At 37.5% G+C, this 22167-nt stretch overlaps 1 protein-coding gene across 6 annotated transcripts in view; it reads left to right on the plus strand.

Moving 5' to 3' along the window:
- LOC110454557 (6-phosphofructo-2-kinase/fructose-2,6-bisphosphatase-like) overlaps positions 1-22167 on the plus strand; it is a 63363-nt gene that overhangs the window by 23809 nt on the left and 17387 nt on the right. For all 6 annotated transcript variants that reach the window (XR_002463387.1, XR_002463386.1, XM_021504140.1 and 3 more), the window contains exons 2-12: positions 1725-1850; positions 4639-4735; positions 7984-8047; positions 9399-9533; positions 12871-13054; positions 13610-13683; positions 14084-14155; positions 15403-15549; positions 18272-18376; positions 19137-19178; positions 19904-19991. Coding sequence is in view for 4 of the 6 variants with exons in the window: in XM_021504140.1 (XP_021359815.1) it covers positions 1725-1850; positions 4639-4735; positions 7984-8047; positions 9399-9533; positions 12871-13054; positions 13610-13683; positions 14084-14155; positions 15403-15549; positions 18272-18376; positions 19137-19178; positions 19904-19991 (1134 nt within the window). In the remaining 2 variants the exon portion in view is untranslated. The remainder of the gene's footprint in view (positions 1-1724; positions 1851-4638; positions 4736-7983; positions 8048-9398; positions 9534-12870; positions 13055-13609; positions 13684-14083; positions 14156-15402; positions 15550-18271; positions 18377-19136; positions 19179-19903; positions 19992-22167) is intronic.

Consider the following 22167-nt stretch of genomic DNA (forward strand, 5'->3'; position numbering starts at 1 on the left):
CTAGTGATTGATTGACCTTGTGGTTGGTTGACTTTGTGGTTGGTTGTCCTTGTGGTTGCTTGACCTTGTGATTGACCGACCTTGTGGTTGATTGACCTTGTGGTTGCTTGACCTTTTGGTTGGTTGTCCTTGTGGTTGCTTGACCTTTTGGTTGATTGACCTTGTGGTTGCTTGACCTTGTGATTTACTGGCCTTGTGGTTGCTTGACCTTTTGGTTGATTGACCTTGTGGTTGCTTGACCTTGTGGTTGATTGACCTTGTGGTTGATTGACCTTGTGGTTGCTTGACCTTGTGGTTGCTTGACATTGTGATTGATTGACCTTGTGGTTGCTTGACCTTTTGGTTGCTTGACCTTGTGGTTGCTTAACCTCGTGGTTGCTTGACCTTGTGGTTGCTAGACCTTGTTGTTGCTTGACCTTTTGGTTGCTTGACCTTGTGGTTGCTAGACCTTGTGATAAGCTGACTTAAGGTTGTGAAGGTGTTGTTGTTTTGGTGTTGGATCATCTAAATGGAACATTAACAGACACACACCTTGTCTTGGTATTAAGCAGACATAAACAAATTAAAGTTACAAATTACTTTCCTAAACACTGTAGATGTCCACACTGAACTATAACTAATTCCCTCAGTGGTGTTTGAAATCCATCAATGTTTATTAAATACTGTCAGATGAGAATGGAAACAGCAAATGAACCATTACTGGGCTATATAACAACAGTTACTGTGTATTTAAATAGATGTTGTCTAACATTTCATTCCCTTCAGTGGATCTAGGTTACTTACCAGTAACAGATGTATCAGCTATCAATGATCTGAAAATGCCATTAAGGAGAACCAATTTGGAGCTGTTAGTGGAAGTACAACATATTGTAGCAATTATATTTTTGTTGCCTAGCTCTTTGACATTTTAAAAACCTGTTACATTAATATAGTGAATCAGAAATCCTCAATGGTTCCTGAAGAGGGTGCATTGTCTTCCGTCTGGCTATGTTTTTGTCCGTCTGGCTATGTTTTTGTCTGTCTGGATATGTTTTTGTCCGTCTGTCTATCTTACAGACAGAAAAAGTTATTGCATTAGGCCTGGAACATATAGCTGTGTTTCTGCTAATTAATATACCAGAAAAATAGGAAGGGTTTGGTCAGAAGTAGATATTCAGTTTTTCTAATTTTACATGAAGAGAGAAATCTGGCTTTACTAGTTCTTTCTTGAAAATGCCAATAAAAGCTGCATTGTTGCTACAAAAAAACCCAAGTAATTCAGGAAAGCAGAAAAACATAAATTCTAATTTTTGGTCGTACCCTTCTGATATATAGTAAAGTAAGGAGCATATGAATTGTCTGAACCTTGGGAAGCTGTGATCAAGAAAAGCATTGATTCCTTTCTGAAATCTGATTAGGATACCTACACAAATTAATCATTTGTGTGTTGCTTATGGTTGAGTCCCCTTTTACTTCACGGGTTCGTTTTTATGTGTCCCTCGGTGTATATTTCATTCGCCCGGCATGTAACTTGATGTCTGGTGAGCCGGGGGAATAAAATAGGGGCTGTTAGGTTTTGGATCCCTTGGTTGTGTCTCCGCTGTCCTTGTGTAGGAAGGCTACAGAGTCCCACTTCTATCATTGCAACTTATTTTATTTCTTGTATGTAAAGCACTATATTGTTGTTGTAGATTTTATCTAATGTATTAACATGAATTAAGTATCACAATTTTGTGTCCTTTCAGCATCATGTCCCCATGTGGTCAAAGCACCGATCGTCATTGCAATGGTCGGACTTCCAGCTCGAGGCAAGACCTACATGTCGAAAAAACTCACACGCTATCTCAACTGGATTGGGATCCGCACCAGAGGTAAAAGCGAACGACCTTTAAGTCCAGAGACACTTTCGATAAACAATCGGGAGGGCATTAAAAGACAGGAGTTTGTGGGTTTCTTAGATATAGCTCTCCTCTTTTTAACTAGGAAACCAGTCAAAGATATTGACTTTCTGCTCAAAATCCATAGATACTGGTATTTTACCATTAGTGTTATATCAATTATATGGAATTCATTATGGTGGATACTGGTTGCATATTTTTGGTGAGAGGCTAATATTTATGTTAGGGTGGGGAGTTTGAGGTCAGAACATGTTTTTTCTCTCCAAAAAAACGAATAGAGGATAGGAAGGGGGAGGGTGGGGTGGAGGAGGGTTATAAGGGGTTGTGTGCTTGCCTAAATATAATGATATTGTTCCTCTGCTACTTTGTGTACATGTATTGTGTGTTTATACCTAAAGTGCTGCGTAGCTATCTATATAAATGTCGCTGTTGGAGATGTTGTGGAGCTGAGTAGAGTTCAGTACAATCAAGTCTTTTGGCACTTGTTGGTACACTTCTGTCAGAATCAGAATTCTACTTTAATGACATCTACATCTCTGTGATATATCTGATCACATGATGAGATAGGTATGGAACAAATATGTGTATATTGTTCTGTGCTGGCATGGAGAATTCAAAGAGGGAGGGGGGGGGGGGTTATAGAGTAGGTGTAAGGGAAGGAAGCTGTTACAGCATTGGGGAAAAGGGATAGGTAAAGGGAGGTGAGATGTGATTCAGAAAGTGCTGTTGGGGAGTTTCAGTCGTCTAATGTGAGGGACATGTAAATCAGTGGGGAATGTGACAAAGGAGGTGCTGTTAATGGGGGATGAGGCAGTGAGAGGAAAGTGGCTGTGAGGGAGGGAGGAAGGGAGGGAGGGGCTGTAATGGTGGAAAAAGATATCAGGGTATCTATGATCTTTCTGATGTGACCTCTTCTATTTATTCCTTTTCAAACATTATACAAATTATTTCACTCCATTTTATAACTCTACAATAACATAACCATGTACTATACAGAGGTTACCTCACGACTGACAGTGTGCTAACATTTATCTAATTCAAATAGATTAATTTCAAGTCACACTGTTATAACTGTCAGATTGAGATATATAATTTTCCCCATAAAACAGTTAATTGCAATTTTAGGATCACAAATACATGATACAAAATGTGATGTTTTCGCAATTATGATCAGACTTTTTGTCACCTATGGTCTTGCTGGTCTTAAGAGTACACATTGTATAATATGTGATCTCCTGATATAAGTAAATAAGCTCATCTATGAACTGTTGTTTAGACCGTAAGGAGGGATTGTACTATTAATTTCAGTGGTATAAGTAGATAACCCCCAGCACACTCCACTGAGGATGATAGATACAGTGCTTGTCACTTGTCAGAGGTGTGTACAATGCTCAGCTGGCACGTTCTCCGAGGTCACTGAGTGGAAATATCAAGAGGTATAACTGCAGCTGTGGGATGTAAAAGGCGTCTCATCCGGTGTTTGGCTGACTGTCATAAATCAGCTTCTTTCATTACTGAGACACATGTGGGACGATATTTGATTTTGTCACATAGTTTGCTTGGGCAATATTTGATTTTTCACACAGTTTGCAAGTGATATGGGTTGTTTTGCATGTGCAATACTGCTAGCTGTCCATAGGCCATATATCCCAGACTGACCGATATCTGTCCATATGCCATATATCCCAGACTGACCGATATCTGTCCATATGCCATATATCCCAGACTGACCGATATCTGTCAATAGGACATATATCACAGACTGACCGATATCTGTCCAGAGGCCATATATCCCAGACTGACCGATATCTGTCAATAGGACATATATCACAGACTGACCGATATCTGTCCAGAGGCCATATATCCCAGACTGACCGATATCCGTCCATAGGCCATATATCCCAGACTGACCGATATCTGTCCACAGGCCATATATCCCAGACTGACCGATATCTGTCCATATGCCATATATCCCAGACTGACCGATATCTGTCCATAGGCCATATATCCCAGACTGACCGATATCTGTCTGCACACGCTGCACCTACCTGCAGGCATGTGCAATAATATCTGTTTAACTTAAGGTTCAACACAATTTAGAAAAATCATGCCTCACTTTCACTTGATTTGTGTGTAATTCCAAGTTGCAGATTTTCTATTCAGATGAATGTGAATCAATAATAGAATTCCAGGTTATTTTATTATATATTTGCTGCTTACACTGCAAAAACAAACACGTAGCTTTAAACAGCTCATTTAAAATTAAACGCACATTTTTGTTAACGTTATGATTGGGGAAGGGGGTGAGTATTGGTATTCTGCTATACTAGTTAATATATATCCGTTGGTACCCTTAAATTTCCTTCATGCACATCTATGCTGTGAAGGCAACAACTCTGTCTAAGATTAAGACCTGAGTCAGCTTTTTGCTGCACCATAAGAATGTGTATGGGGTGCCTTTAGTCTGTCTTCTCCTCTCTTGCCTGTCTCATCTCATTGCAATGCATTGTCACAGCTCTACCGACTTCATTTTTAACAGATTTTCATCAAAGTATATTCTTAGGTCAAATATGAGTCTTGTAACCTGAGATGAGTTTGTATTTGAGGGTACCGGGGTCAAGGCCAAGATCACTGTTGCTATATTTAGGTCAACCATTAATATTTATTTTCAACAGATTTATTGTCATCAGTTTACCAACTTTAGGGACAAGGGAACATTCATGTCTTACCTATGTTTTCTAATGTTTGTATTTGTTTTCAGTGTTCAATGTGGGCGAGTACAGAAGGGCTGCTACAGATAAATACAGAAGTCATGATTTCTTCCGACCGGACAACAAAGAGGCCCTAGAAATAAGACAGTGAGTATACGACAGATACATTGTCTGCATATAGAGGTGCTCTATATATATATCTGATACTGATGTAGCTGGGCGAAGTCCTGAGACATACAATTTCAATGAAGTAAACATGTGCTACATTTCTTTAGATGTCCCTGAAAAATACATATATATCAAAATTTCCTATGGTATTTGTTGTCATTTCTGACACAGATTTTGTTCAAACTTAATTTATTGGTCAAATGTGAAAAATATCAGTGCATTATTAATCAGCATAATTTTTGCTGTCACTGTTATGAGTACAAGACAGAACTTTCTCAAGATTTCATACTTGGATTCCCCCTTGGTCCTTGGATGTGCATGGTTCAGTTTGAGACTTATAAGAACAACCTGATAGCAACCTGCAGGCAGCAATCTTTGATTTAGGCAGTTTGTTATATTCCTGTTTCTCAAAAACACCTTTAGAGAGCTGTTTGAAATTTTACAAACTGGTTCCATTTGACCTGTAGTTATACAGGTTCATGTTTGGAACCAATCACAAGACCAAGACGGCTGTTAAAAACAGCAAGATTAAGTGTTGATCAATAGTTACTGCATGATGCATTTATACCCTAGACATGACTAGCTATATATATCAGTCCAACAGATGAGAGAAAAGAAGATGAAAGATCAAATTTACATAGAACTACTCAAGATGTTACACTGGCGGGCACCAAGATCCGTCTGGGACCTTTGATATATAGACAGGATGTCAAGGTCAATTTTGAGGTCACCATTAATATGGTATTCATACAAAATCTTTGTCATCGCTCTGAAGACTAAATTTCTGTCCAGATTTTGATCTAATTTCATACATTTTGTCTAGTAAAATGAGTTTGTGTTTTAGAGTACAAAGGTCAAGTTAACCATCTTGAATCAACCTTTATTCATACCAGGGGAATGTATTGTTTCATGATGCCTTGCTTATTTATAATTCTTTTGTATTCCCTTGAAAGAAATTTAACAAATAATTCATCATTATTAATGTTGAATTTATTGAATCGAAAAATATGAAAGTAGCTAGGTCACTGAGTACTATACAAATCTAACTTCCCTTTCTCGGACCCCAATTCTAACAGCTCCTTAAGGGGACCCCAATTCTAACAGCTCCTTAAGGGGGTCCTAATTCAACACTGCATACTATATGATGAGTTAAAAATAATACATTTCACCTATTTTATTTTGAATACAAACAGTTCATTAATCATTTTAAAGACTTTTTGAATGAATCCTTATAATTTACTGGTACTACTTGTAAACAAGATGTGCTATCTGGAATCAGTGGGTTATGTGTATGTTAGCCTACAGAAGTCATTGATCTGTATATGTTTTTCAACACTACTGAACCAAGTCATGCATGTCAGAAACCCTGGCAGGTGATTATCAAGTAAATGGTTTTTTTTATTGATTCTGCTGTCTCAGTAATAGATACACATGGATGGACAGTAATCAATAAATACCTGATGTTTCATTGAACATCAGTCAACCCCTCTTTAGAGAGCTGTATTAATTTCATGGTTAATAAAAAAAAACATTGTTATGTATCTATGCAAGTTTATGGAAATGTTTTTGTACAAAACTTGCTAAGTTTGTTGGATTAAGCCTTCTATTAACAGCTAAGATCAAATTTAAGGACATGTCTTTGTGTGTGTGTACTGTATGTATGCTTGTGTGTATGTGTGCTTGAGATATATAGGGTATGTTGATGTATTTGCATCCTTGTGATAGTAGGGTTCAGATGCTGACTTTTTGAGTGCTACCACACTGAAATACCATGCTGATACCCCCAGCACAGTGTTTCACCTGGTCACATTATGCTCACAACAGGTGAACCAGTCCTCACTGCTAGCCATGTAAAGCTGTATGTTAAGCAAAAAGCAGCAAGCTTGGTGATCAGGGGACAGAACAAGGTCGTTATATTTTTTGCTGAGGCAAATGCTCAACACCAGGGCTAAAAGCAAGGTATTGCCAAGTGATGTGCTAGAAAACAAAATTAAATGTTAGAAAGGAGATAAAATATAAAGATCCTTGATGTTGCAATGTGTGCAACAGATTAATTTTGGCCAATTTTTGTCCCTAAGCAGTTGGCACAAAAGCAAATCCCAAATTCTGTTCCCACATTATTCGCTCCTGAAGAATCATGCAGTAGGTAATAGCAGGTGTAATCTTTTCTAAATCCCCGGTCTGCAGGGTGTACATTATATGTACAACATATCAATCTTCTCTGCATTGTATAGATGCACAATATATATGCAGACTGTCAGAAAGGCTCTATCTGAAATCATTTCAGTGATTAATGAATAATGATCTGTGGAATGTACATGTGGTGGTATGTTATATTGCATGTCTACATTGATTTAGAAAGTAATATAGTGAACGCTATTACATACAGACACCAATTTTATCACAGAAGCGAGTTGACAACAAGCCATGTTGTTAGGGAACAACAGGGGACAGATTAACACAAACATGTCACGTTTTAAATATATATATCTATATATGTATTATAAAAAGAAAAATTCTCAACAACAAGTCTTTAGTACTTTCATCTCTTCTAGGAGATTCTTCAGACTGTTTATTTGAAGTACATGTTGTGACGTCATATAATAGTTCGCTATACTATTGATGATTATACCTTAAATTACCTGGAATGTATTTCTAGATTTTAAAAACTTTTCCCAAAGATTTAGTTTTAAGAAATTGAATGAAAAGGACTTCTTAAAACACTTTACTTTGAAAATCAGTGAAAAAATTGTCCAAGTATAATATTAGTTTTTAGATGTTCTATAACTTGATAACATATTTAAGTTACTGTATAATTTTAGTTGTGTGGTGTTTTACTGACAGTTAGATATTGGATTACTTTATGATATTAGTTAAAATAGGGTGTTTACTGTCTGGATGTAATGTTGAGTAACAATATACAATTCAGTGTTTTTTACCCCCAAACTGTGGCAGATATGAATATTAATTTCTCTAGACTGTAGTAGCTGAGCCCATTTACAGTACAAGATTAAGATCTGATCCCATCCCCAGTACAAAGCCTTTAATCATTTCACTGGCCACTTTCAGGTATGTTATTGTAACAGAAATACGAAAAAAACCCACCAAAGACAGATATACCTTGTGTTGTAGTGAGGGTAAAATTAGGACAGTTTTAAGGTGTTTTTAAACTTGAAAATTATATTTAAATGTTTTTAAGTTTGTGAGTACACTTTATTATTTTACAGAAAATGTGCTTTGATGGCGATGGATGATGCTACAAAGTTTTTAAAGAATGGAGGAGAAGTGGCGGTATGTGTGTATATTGAATTGGGTGACGATTTTGGAATAGACAGTAGAATCTTATTTTTAGAGATTATGAGAATGCTGGATTACAATAACTCTTAATTACACATAAGGACTTCTTTGAATTACACTCACAGCTGGTTCAGGCTCCGAGCCAAGTTAAAACAGCAACAAACAAAAGGACATACCGCAATGGAATAACTATTTATTGCATACATTTTTACCAGTAGTACTTCTATAATGACACAGTTATGTGTGCTTTTCCTGTCTATATGATGTCAGACCTCATTATATACATTTGTGGTTTATACTGAATGTAGGATTGTCCTCGGATTCAACCGTTCGTGTTGAACACAACTAACAACTCAGTAATGGCCGCTTCACATATCGTTTATTCACTAGTGCGCATGCTCAATACATGTAAGTGATATTACGTCACAGATCAATATGCACAGGGGCTTGATGTAATTATATAACAATAATAAAACACTACACTGAATGTTGTACATCATACCTCAAACAGATCTTCTTTTTGACTGGAATACATCAGATCAATTATAGGTGACCCGCTGATCAAATGAATTTATTACCCATTATATTTTTGTAACAATTTTATTTTATTTCATGATTATGAGTCATCATTATTCCATCCTTGATGTAGTTTTATCCACCATTTGGTCCTGTTGAAGACTCGCTTTAAGAGTCGAAACTAGTCGGCCAATAAAACCCACTAACTGGTAACGCCTGAGCTGTGTTGTGATTGGAACCCCGCCTACTATTTATCCACCATTGTTATTTTGGGAAGTAATCATAAGAATATGCATACAAACGTGCAACTGTAGGTGTGTAATAGAAGGGCATTCAAAAATAACAGCATGATCCTGCTATATAATGGATTGCCAAAATCTTAATTTGTAAAGTTAAACTGCCAAGTTTTAAAAGTTCAATTTTCCGATAAAACCTTTAGTTTGTTTGCCAACAGAGCCTCCCTGCTATGTGATAATGATTGTTCTGAATATTTGTCAAAACAGAAATTTCCTCTTGCCCCAGTAGACAAAATGTTTACCTGGAAGCATATGGTCCGTATACACCGAACCCATTTCAGCCTCTGAAATGTGTCAGATTTTGGCTAGGGGACCCACAAGGAACTTGTTGACGAAACCATGTTCCACGCTGCTGAAAGATCATAGCATCACTGATGTAGTGGTTTTACTGATTAAATAGTTCTCCGCATGTTTTTAACATTACACAAATCAGATCAGATACTGTCCTTTGTTTTTTCTGTTATAGAGATCAGGTAAAAGTTTTTTGACCTAATAATGTGATCTATAACCTGAAACCTAATTTCTGTTGCTAGGTCCTGGATGCGACCAACACAACACGACACCGGCGGAAGCTGCTCGTGGACATGATACACAGGGAAAACAAGTTCAAACTGTTCTTTGTAGAATCTATATGTGACGACCCGGAGATCATTGAAGCCAATATCGTTGTAAGTATACCTGCCAAATATTTATCTTAGACCTTTAGCTCTGTATATACATGGGATGAATGTAGAAAACAAATTTATTACGATTTTGTGATCCATTTTGAGAAATTTAGGAATGGCTATTACTGTAAGATTTTTATCTCACCTGGCCCGAAGGGCCAAGTGAGCTTATGCCATGGTGCAGCGTCCGTCGTCGGTCCGTCCGGCGTCCGGCGTCCGGCGTCCGGCGTCAATATTTTACTTTAAACACCTTCTTCTTAATAACCAAAAGGCCTAGGGTGATGATATTTGGCCAGAAGCAAACTAGAATGAAGGGCTACCAAGTTTGTTCAAATAAATGACCTTCACCTACTTTCAAGGTCACAGGGGTCAAATATGTTAAAAACTTTAAACAACTTCTTCTGAATAACCAAAATGCCCAGAGTGATGATTTTTGGCTATTTATAGTAACATGCTGGGATGAAGGGCTACCAAGTTTGTTCAAATAAATGACCTTCGTCCATTTTCAAGGTCACAGGGGTCAATTGTCTTAAAAAATCTTTATACAGCTTCTTCTGAATAACTAAGAGGCCTAGGCTAATGATATTTGGCCAGTAACATGCTAGAATGAAGGGCTACCAAGTTTGTTCAAATGAATGACAAGGTCACAGGGGTCACAGGGGTCAAATATGTTAAAAACCTTTAAACAACTTCTTCTCAATAACCAAAAGGCCTATGATGATGCTATTTGGCCAGTAGCATGCTGTGATAAAAGGCTACCAAATTTGTTTGAATGAATGACCTTGACTTATATTCAAGGTCACATGGGTCAAATATGTTTAAAACCTTTAAACAACTTTTTCTGAATAACCAAGAGGCTTAGTATAATGATATTTGGCCAGTAGCATGCTGTGATAAAAGGCCACCAAATTTGTTTGAATGAATGACCTTGCCTTATATTCAAGGTCACATGGGTCAAATATGTTCAAAACCTTTAAACAACTTCTTCTGAATAACCAAAAGGCTTAGGATAATGATATTTGGCCAGTAACATGCCAGGATAAAGGGCTACCAAGTTTGTTCAAATAAATGACCTTTAATTATTTTCGAGGTCACAGGGGTCAAATATGTTTAAAACCTTCAAACAACTTCTTTTCAATAACCGAAAGTCTTAGGATGATGATAGTTGGCCAGTAGCATGCTGGGAAGAAGGTTTACCAAGTTTATTCAAATGAATGGCCTTGACTTATATTCAAGGTCAAATGGGTCAAATATGTTTAAAACCTTCAAACAACTTCTTTTCAATAACCGAAAGTCTTAGGATGATGATAGTTGGCCAGTAGCATGCTGGGAAGAAGGTTTACCAAGTTTATTCAAATGAATGGCCTTGACTTATATTCAAGGTCAAATGGGTCAAATATGTTTAAAACCTTCAAACAATTTCTTTTCAATAACCGAAAGTCTTAGGATGATGATATTTGGCCAGTAGCATGCTAGAATGAAGGGCTACCAAGTTTGTTCAAATAAATGACCTTCGTCCATTTTGAAGGTCACAGGGGTCAATTGTCTTAACAAATCTTTAAACAACTTCTTCTGAATAACCAAAAGGCTTAGGATAATGATATTTGGCCAGTAGCATGCTGGGATAAAGGGCGACCTATTTTGTTCAAAAGAATGACCTTGACTTATATTCAAGGTCACAGGGGTCAAATATGTTAAAAACTTTAAACAACTTCTTCTGAATAACCAAGAGGCTTAGTATAATGATATTTGGCCAGTAGCATGCTGGGAAGAAGGTTTACCAAGTTTATTCAAATGAATGGCCTTGACTTATATTCAAGGTCAAATGGGTCAAATATGTTTAAAACCTTTAAACCCCTTCTTCTGAATAACCAAGAGGCTTAGGATAATGATATTTGGCCAGTAACATGCCAGGATGAAGGGCTACCAAGTTTGTTCAAATGAATGACCTTTAATTATTTTCGAGGTCACAGGGGTCAAATATGTTTAAAGCCTTCAAACAACTTCTTTTCAATTACCGAAAGTCTTAGGATGATGATAGTTGGCCAGTAGCATGCTGTGATTAAGGGCTACCAAGTTTGTTCAAATGAATGACAAGGTCACAGGGGTCACAGGGGTCAAATATGTTAAAAACTTTAAACAACTTCTTCTGAATAACTAAGAAGCCTAGGATAATGATATTTGGCCAGTAACATGCCAGGATAAAGGGCTACCAAGTTTGTTCAAATGAATGACTTTTAATTATTTTCGAGGTCACAGGGGTCAAATATGTTTAAAACCTTCAAACAACTTCTTTTCAATTACCGAAAGTCTTAGGATGATGATATTTGGCCAGTAGCATGCTGTGATTAAGGGCTACCAAGTTTGTTCAAATGAATGACCTTTAATTATTTTCGAGGTCACAGGGGTCAAATATGTTTAAAACCTTCAAACAACTTCTTTTCAATTACCGAAAGTCTTAGGATGATGATATTTGGCCAGTAGCATGCTGGGATAAAGGGCAACCAAGTTTATTCAAATGAATGACCTTTACATATATTCAAGGTCACAGGGGCCGATGATATTTTGTCATTAACAGGCTGGGATGAAGGGCTACCAATTTTGTCAAAATGAATGACCTTCGCCCATATTCAAGGTCACAGTGGTCAATATATGTTTAAATCTTTAAATGACTTGTTCTGTATAACCAATAGGTCCAGGGTTATGATATTTTGCCAAAAGCATGATGGGTTGGAAGACTTTCAACTCTGTTCAACCTAATGTCCTTGTTCAACATTCAAGGTCACAGGCGTCATATGTTTAAATCTTTTAATAGGCTCTTATGAATCAAACACTGATATTCTTCCTGTAGCTGCATTTTAGTCCACTTTTAAGATTACAAGTGTGAGATTAATACCAGGTGAGCGATTCAGGCCCATTGGGCCTCTTGTCTGAATGTATTTTTATCTGTTAGCTTTAATTCTTACATGTTCAACTTTTCAAGAAAATAAAAATGATGAGTTAAATTTGATTCAGACATGCGCACTGTTGGTATCAAAGGAAGAGAATTATGATTTGATTTATTTTAACTACAGGTGGAGGGGGGCGGGGGAGTGAGAAGCTGAGGCTTACAAAAACATCAAATGTGCCTTACTTTGAAACTGGTGATGTATTTTAACGTCTTGTTCCGAAGTTTAATAGCTAAAACTTTGATGGTATTACCTGGCTCTTTGATGAAGGTTCTTAGGTGTTTGAATTATGGCCCTTGTCATTTAGAAAGTCATGGATATTATCCTGAAATGTTACGAAATTCTACATCAAACCTGTTTGTATATTTACGTAACTTGTAATCCACTGACAGGAAGTGAAGGTGTGTAGTCCCGACTACAATGGTATGGACCAGACAGAGGCCATTGCAGACTTTTTGCAGAGAATCAAACACTACAGCGAAACATACGAACCTCTCTGTCACGAACATGACAAGGATCTCTCGTTTATCCAGATCTTCAATCAGGGCGAGCGATTCCAGGTCAACAAACTAGCAGGTACGTACCATTGACATCAACAAGGCAGAGGAGAAGCGTTTTTGATATAACTCTAGTTAAGTTCAGAGGAAAGAAATATTCAAAAATAATTTGGCTGTTATGTAATTTTACATTGATATGTATGATGATAAAATTTGATTTGATCTTATCTGATTACTTAACTTTTCATTGTCTTGTCATGTCAAAGAACATATGTTCTTATTCTAAAAAACCATATGAAAACCATTTATCAAAATTAAAGCTTCTCAACTAGGGAGACAAATGTATTAAATGTATTAAATGTATATATATATATAAAATAATCCCAGTTTCACTAACATTGCTTTATGTAAGAAAATTTTCTAACTTAAATTTTTCTATTGGAAAACATTGCTTTAGTTTCGGATAATTTCCTTATACTGTACATTTATTCCTAAACTCCTTAACAATGGAAAGACTTGGATTAAAAAAACCCAGAATGTTCATGAAACAAGGACTAGATTGTTTCAGTTGTTAGGAAGTTCTGAGGGTAAATGATATGTGATGACAATATTTGGTATTTTTTTGTAATTACAGGACATCTACAGAGTAGAGTGGTATATTACCTTATGAATATTCATGTGCTTCCCAGAACCATATATTTGACACGGGTAAGTAACGGTATGCGATGTTAATCATTAAATTTTCACAAATTCTTTAGTTTTACAATTACGCTGAATCAGCAATTAAATTTGGGAGAGTGTTAATCCTGAATTATGAGGTTGTGATTGACTCTCCTCATCAATGAATATATGAACTGTTTTTTTCAAAAAAAAAAAAATTAATTTCAGGCTGATTCTTTCTTGTTTTCGTCATTGACAAGCATCAAATCGAAAAATATTCTAACAAAGAAATATTTTGTATTTTGTTTTTGATGCATGCCACATGTATATGTATTTTTTTCAGTAAACTAAGGATTCATAGTCATTTCAATGGTAAAATTCCCAATTTGAGTTTGTGTAACTATCTCACGAAACTAGTCAACGGAAAAGTTTGTTTTTCAATTTCCAGCATGGTGAGAGTATGATGAACCTGAGTGGAAGGATAGGAGGGGACAGTGATCTGTCTGACCGTGGTGACGAGGTGAGTTACAAACATTTATATAAATTTGTCTTAAGTGATCAGACAGGAGGGGACAGTGACCTGTCTGACCGAGGTGACGAGGTGAGTTGCGACATTTATATATCACTTGTCTTAAGTGGTCGGACAGGAGGGGACAGTGACCTGTCTGACCGCAATGATGAGGTTACATTTATATATCACTTGTCTTTAGTGGTCAGACAGGAGGGGACAGGGACCTGTCTGACCGCAATGATGAGGTTACATTTATATATCACTTGTCTTTAGTGGTCAGACAGGAGGGGTCAGTGACCTGTCTGACCGAGGTGACGAGGTGAGTTATAAACATTTATATATCACTTGTCTTAAGTGGTCGGACAGGAGGGGACAGTGACCTGTCTGACCGCAATGATGAGGTTACATTTATATATCACTTGTCTTTAGTGGTCAGACAGGAGGGGTCAGTGACCTGTCTGACCGAGGTGACGAGGAGAGTTAAAAACATTTATATATCACTTGTCTTAAGTGGGCAGACAGGAGGGGACAGTGACCTGTCTGACCGAGGTGACAAGGTGAGTTGCGACATTTATATATCACTTGTCTTAAGTGGTCGGACAGGAGGGGACAGTGACCTGTCTGACCGAGGAGACGAGGTGAGTTGCGACATTTATATATCACTTGTCTTAAGTGGTCAGACAGGAGGGGACAGTGACCTGTCTGACCGCAATGATGAGGTTACATTTATATATCACTTGTCTTTAGTGGTCAGACAGGAGGGGACAGTGACCTCCTGTTAAATAGCCACAGTATTTAGGTAAATTACACATATTTATTACACCCTCCTTCAGGGATTAATCTGTGCCTTAGTCAGCCTATGACATTGCCTGGGGCGAATCTCCCAGGCAAATGCCATATAATTTTATATACAAGTACCCTTTGGATGGTCAACAGTGGTATAATAAAATTGCACTTTGTCTGGGGCATTTCTCTTATGCTCTGTCACCCACAAAGGGTAAATTTTGATTGTGTATACCTCTTTGAGGTGGTCAAGTGTTGTGTGCTGAGATTGGGTCTTGTGCCCCAATTGATACAGAGTTATGGCCCTTTGTTCATTTTCATTTGGATTACTTGCAATATTTTGCCTTGTAAATAGGAATGGATCGGCTGTTCCCATCTCCTCTTGCATATCTGGAATAGCCTTTAGTTTATGTTTTGAAATTAGATGTATTTATGATCATTGCAATACACATTATGTTTTCTGTTAACCTCAGTATGCCGAAGCTCTGGCAAAATATGTTGAGGAGGAAAAGATCCCCGATCTGAAAGTGTGGACCAGTGAATTGAAGCGTACTAAGCAGACAGGGAAATGCCTCACAGCTCCCATAGAGCACTGGAAAGCCCTCAATGAAATAGACGCTGTAAGTAAAACACAATGGAATTTACTCTCAATATTAGAGATTGTCTACTGAAGTTCAGAAGTGTTTTTACTCACAAGCTTGCCTTCCAATTGATTCTACTTTAAAGGGGCTGGTCGGGGAAAAAATGTCATATTTGCTAAAATGGTATACAGATGTTTAAAATACCATCTTATGAAACATACCGATTCGAATTTTGCTGAAATTTACTCCCTAAGAGTAAAAATTATAATTATATAAAAGAAATCCTAAATGTAAACATCGCGGCGAAAGAAAAAGATGCATGCAAAAGTCATATTGCCGTGGCATAACTTTTGGAAAGCCAGAGAACGCATTTAGACCCATTTATTTTGCAATTTTTTCCCGGACCAGCCCCTTTAACAAATCCAGATAAATTTTGTCTCAAAACTAGAAAAAGGTACATATATGCAAAAAGCCTGAACGGCAAACAATGAGGCATCAGTATTATGAATCAGCCTCCCTATTTTCAACATTTATTACATTTGCCCAGTGCATTCCAAATGTATCTCCCTTGTCTTAAGTGGTCAGACAGGAGGGGACAGGGACCTGTCTGACCGAGGTGACGAGGTGAGTTCCAAACATTTATATATCACTTGTCTTTAGTGGTCAGACAGGAGGGGACAGGGACCTGTCTGACCGAGGTGACAAGGGGAGTTGCGACATTTATATATCACTTGTCTTTAGTGGTCAGACAGGAGGGGACAGGGACCTGTCTGACCGAGGTGACAAGGGGAGTTGCGACATTTATATATCACTTGTCTTAAGTGGCCAGACAGGGGGGGACAGTGCCCTGTCTGACCGAGGTGACGAGGTGAGTTACAAACATTCATATATCACTTGTCTTAAGTGGTCAGACGGGAGGGGACAGTGACCTGTCTGCCCGAGGTGACAAGGTGAGTTGCGACATTTATATATCACTTGTCTTAAGTGGCCAGACAGGGGGGGACAGTGCCCTGTCTGACCGAGGTGACGAGGGGAGTTACAAACATTTATATATCACTTGTCTTAAGTGGTCAGACAGGAGGGGGCAGTGACCTGTCTGACCGCAGTGACGAGGTGAGTTACAAACATTTATATATCACTTGTCTTTAGTGGTCAGACAGGAGGGGACAGTGACCTGTCTGACCGAGGTGACAAGGTGAGTTGCGACATTTATATATCACTTGTCTTAAGTGGTCAGACAGGAGGGGACAGTGACCTGTCTGACCGCAATGATGAGGTTACATTTATATATCACTTGTCTTTAGTGGTCAGACAGGAGGGGACAGTGACCTCCTGTTAAATAGCCACAGTATTTAGGTAAATTACACATATTTATTACACCCTCCTTCAGGGATTAATCTGTGCCTTAGTCAGCCTATGACATTGCCTGGGGCGAATCTCCCAGGCAAATGCCATATAATTTTATATACAAGTACCCTTTGGATGGTCAACAGTGGTATAATAAAATTGCACTTTGTCTGGGGCATTTCTCTTATGCTCTGTCACCCACAAAGGGTAAATTTTGATTGTGTATACCTCTTTGAGGTGGTCAAGTGTTGTGTGCTGAGATTGGGTCTTGTGCCCCAATTGATACAGAGTTATGGCCCTTTGTTCATTTTCATTTGGATTACTTGCAATATTTTGCCTTGTAAATAGGAATGGATCGGCTGTTCCCATCTCCTCTTGCATATCTGGAATAGCCTTTAGTTTATGTTTTGAAATTAGATGTATTTATGATCATTGCAATACACATTATGTTTTCTGTTAACCTCAGTATGCCGAAGCTCTGGCAAAATATGTTGAGGAGGAAAAGATCCCCGATCTGAAAGTGTGGACCAGTGAATTGAAGCGTACTAAGCAGACAGGGAAATGCCTCACAGCTCCCATAGAGCACTGGAAAGCCCTCAATGAAATAGACGCTGTAAGTAAAACACAATGGAATTTACTCTCAATATTAGAGATTGTCTACTGAAGTTCAGAAGTGTTTTTACTCACAAGCTTGCCTTCCAATTGATTCTACTTTAAAGGGGCTGGTCGGGGAAAAAATGTCATATTTGCTAAAATGGCATACAGATGTTTAAAATACCATCTTATGAAACATACCGATTCAAATTTTGCTGAAATTTACTCCCTAAGAGTAAAAATTATAATTATATAAAAGAAATCCTAAATGTAAACATCGCGGCGAAAGAAAAAGATGCATGCAAAAGTCATATTGCCGTGGCATAACTTTTGGAAAGCCAGAGAACGCATTTAGACCCATTTATTTTGTAATTTTTTCCCGGACCAGCCCCTTTAACAAATCCAGATAAATTTTGTCTCAAAACTAGAAAAAGGTACATATATGCAAAAAGCCTGAACGGCAAACAATGAGGCATCAGTATTATGAATCAGCCTCCCTATTTTAAACATTTATTACATTTGCCCAGTGCATTCCAAATGTATCTCCTTGTAACATTCTCTTTGAAAAGTTGAAATTGATGCTTTGCTACCAAGAGTTATCTCCACTTTAATATGTTTGCTTAAAGTATAAGTGGTTAACATTAGGTAGGCTTCAAAAATCAGTAACTGTCGAAAGCCAAAGCTTCCGGAACTAGTGTCAACATTTTGGTAACTATTCAGGCTATTTATGGTGTGGACATTTGAATCTATTATACTAAATAGTGTGTCAGAATGTAACATTATGTATCAGTTTGTACCTATTTGTCTCCCTTGTTATCAGGGTATCTGTGAAGGAATGACATATGAAGAAATCCAGGAGAAATATCCAGAGGAGTTTGCCAACCGGGACCAGGACAAATTCCATTACCGATATCCCAGTGGAGAGGTATAGTTACCAGGACAACCAGCCTCCATCTTCATGAGTTTAAGAGAATTTGACAGGTTTTGAAGTTAGGAGTGCAAGGAGACATAGCTGTGACTTTCGGTCGTGCTAAAGTCAGTTAAACACCAGTTTCAGAAGACACTAATGTCGCTCATTGTTACTGGGAGAAACAGCATTGACTGTTCGTGTTACTATATAGCAGACACCCCCTGGGCTGTCATTGTTACTGGGAGAAACAGCAATGACTGTCTGTGTTACTATATAGCAGACACCCCCTGGGCTGTCATTGTTACTGTGAGAAACAGCATTGACTGTCTGTGTTACTATATAGCAGACACCGCCTGGGCTGTCATTGTTACTGGGAGAAACAGCATTGACTGTCCTTGTTACTATATATAACAGACACCCCCTGGGCTGTCATTAAGAGACAGAGCTACTGTCTGTTTAACAAACTCTTAATGGAGAAACAGCATTGACTGTCCGTGTTACTATATAGCAGACACCGCCTGGGCTGTCATTGTTACTGGGAGAAATTCCATTGACTGTTCGTGTTACTATATAGCAGACACCCCCTGGGCTGTCATTGTTACTGGGAGAAACAGCATTGACTGTCCGTGTTACTATAATAAAAGAGGGGGGTAATAGAGAATCTTGAGTGGATCAAAATGGAGACATCTCGGTGAAATATGGTAGAAAAAAGGATAAATCAACATACCTGTAATAGTAATGATATGTTGACCACATGTTCTGTTTCTACTTACAGTCCTACCAAGACCTGGTGGCTAGACTGGAGCCTGTGATAATGGTACGTATGTATAAGGACCAAGGTATATGTGGTCCTGGTCAGACCCTGGTCTTATTTCTCAACTTTCTAATATACAGGATTCAGATGACAGAAATAGAGTCCAAATGTGTTGTTAGCTGACTGTATTAAAGGTGTTGCAAGATCTTAATGTAAAAACAAGTTGCAGAACATGAACCTGTATCAAGACAATAATTCTCTTATATTAATGATACATTTTACAGATTTCTATTTTCTGGTTGGAAAAATGTTAACAATATCTATGGTAAATGTGTAATAAAGACACAAATCTCTACCTGAGGGTAGGCTTTTACTTTCTCGTCTGTTAGATAGATATCCACACTTCTGGTCAAGGAAAGATTTTTCTGTTTTACCCCAGGTGGATAACCAGCTCGAATCAACAGTTTGTGCAAAAATACTCATTTACTTGTAGAGAAACACTTTCCTCAGGTTTAGATTTCTGTCATTCAAAACATGGTACAACCTTAGTCTAGATTACTCTGAACTTCTTATGTTGAATGTGCTTTAATAGTTATTACTCTGTTCTAAGTCTGATATAATTAGATCTTTCACAATAAATGCTATCTAAATGGAAAGGACCATATCCTTTGACCTTTCCTAATACAAGGCTTATGTACAAAAATGTTTTTTTGACTATGAGAGACTATGTGATCTTCAAGCCCAGTCCACATAGCTGGATACCATTAGAACTGTTGTAACACTTTCAGGAACTGGAGCGACAGGAGAATATTTTGGTGATCTGCCACCAGGCTGTTGCACGGTGTCTGCTTGCTTACTTCCAAGATAAAACTTCAGGTAGGTCTACACAGTATACCATACTCAGAGCTTTCGTAAGGCAGGTAGGTCTATACACTATATACCATAAACAGAGCTTTCGTAAGGAAGGTAGGTCTACACACTATATACCATAAACAGAGCTTTCGTACGGCAGGTAGGTCTACATACTATACCATCAACAGCTTTCGTAAGGAAGGTAGCTAAGTCTACACACTATACCATAAACAGAGATTTCGTAAGGCAGGTAGGTCTACACACTATATACCATAAACAGAGCTTTCGTAAGGAAGGGAAGTCTACACACTATACTATAATCAGAGCTTTCGTAAGGAAGGTAGGTCTATACACTATATACCATAAACAGAGCTTTCGTAAGGAAGGTAAGTCTACACACTATACTATAATCAGAGCTTTCGTAAGGAAGGTAGGTCTATACACTATATACCATAAGCAGAGCTTTCGTAAGGCAGGTAGGTCTACACACTTTATACCATAAACAGAGCTTTCGTAAGGAAGGTAGGTCTACACACTATACCATAATCAGAGCTTTCGTAAGGTAGCTAAGTCTACACACTATATACCATAAACAGAGCTTTCGTAAGGCAGGTAGGTCTGCACACTGTATACCATAAACAGAGCTTTGGTAAGGCAGGTAGGTCTACACACTGTATACCATAAACAGAGCTTATGTAAGGCAGGTAAGTGCTTTATGTCAAAAAATAAATCCATAACTCAAATGACCTGATTTCACAGTATTAACTCAAGTTTTTTTTTATATAAGTGAGGCTTTTTAAACTGACATCTGTTTTGATACAACCCTGTCATCATCCTAATATATGTAGCTGTCCTGACTATTTCCCTCGTAAGTTTTCTTTTGTTACGTTAATGTTGCCTGGACAAAGATTGATCAATCTCTGAAGGTTCTAGCTAGTTCTGTTGTTTTGGAATGAATTTATAGTTGTTTTATTTAGTTTTATGTTTATCCTTCTTGAAGCTTCAAAATATTGATTAAGCAGCTTATGAATATTATATAATTATAATGTATCATGGTAACCGAAATGGTAAAATGTTCAACCATCTTTCGAAGAAATTGACTCATAAATTGGAATCTTGATGATTAGTAGACGTCGGTATCCATTTCATTAACACTGTATAATCAGTATATATCAATCAATAATACAACAGCTGTAATTCAAGCATGTGATTTTACAGAATACACATTTTACGAACAGTAATGATGAGCCATGTTATCCAGAAAGCATTCATTTGATATTTACTAATTCTTTTACGAAAATATTAGAGAATAACAATGTTCCATTCAGGGACCAATCTAGGCCAACTTCATAACTATTCATAGGTAAATGCATGATCCTTGAGATCATTTTTTTTTATCTTAGTTCGTTCACCCCTGAAGACACATTTGAACTCTCCCAATTCAAAGGTTGGAATAGTTCATTATAAAAGCTGATGGGTGAATGAGTTAATTCATCATTTCATGTCTTTAAATCCTCCTCTGAGCTGGAAAACTTCTTGAGTTTTGTAAATTAAGTACTTCCACTATTTTTCCAGAATTTTCTTATTCTATGCAATTAAGAGCTAGCTGCATAGATCATCAGTGAAATTGAGAAAATGTAACTTATTGTATTAAAATTTTAAATTTCTTGAGGTGAAAATCCTCATGTCAAATCTGCAAAATTTCTTCTAAGTCACAAAAAAACGTAAATTCTGCCAAAAAAGGAAAAGATTGATCCCTGCCATATCATAGACATGTACTAAACGTATTTGTTATCACAACATTTTACCTCCATACTGAAATTACTGATTATTCCAACAACATAATTAACCCTATATCCTACCCCTCCCTAATGACCTCATAACATTACTAAATAAAGGAATAAATTGCCATCCTGCCAGTCCTGTAGTTTTCCTCATATTCAAAACAGCATCCACGAGGTTGAATGCCACCTTTAATTTCCAATTGGCTGCATCTTGCATGCTTTATCTAACTTGTATATTAATGATTTATAAATGCAATAGTTGACATCATAAACAATAGTTAGGTACAGTGAAACCCCACTTTCTCAAACTCGCATAACTCGAATACTCCCTATTCCTCGAATAGTTTGCTTGGTCCCGACTTTGTTCTTATATATTCTTTGTAAATTAACCTCGAACTCGGATTTCTCAAACAGCC

This window comes from Mizuhopecten yessoensis, unplaced genomic scaffold (assembly GCF_002113885.1).
Source record: "Mizuhopecten yessoensis strain PY_sf001 unplaced genomic scaffold, ASM211388v2 scaffold917, whole genome shotgun sequence".
NCBI classification, from domain to species: Eukaryota; Metazoa; Mollusca; class Bivalvia; order Pectinida; family Pectinidae; genus Mizuhopecten; species Mizuhopecten yessoensis.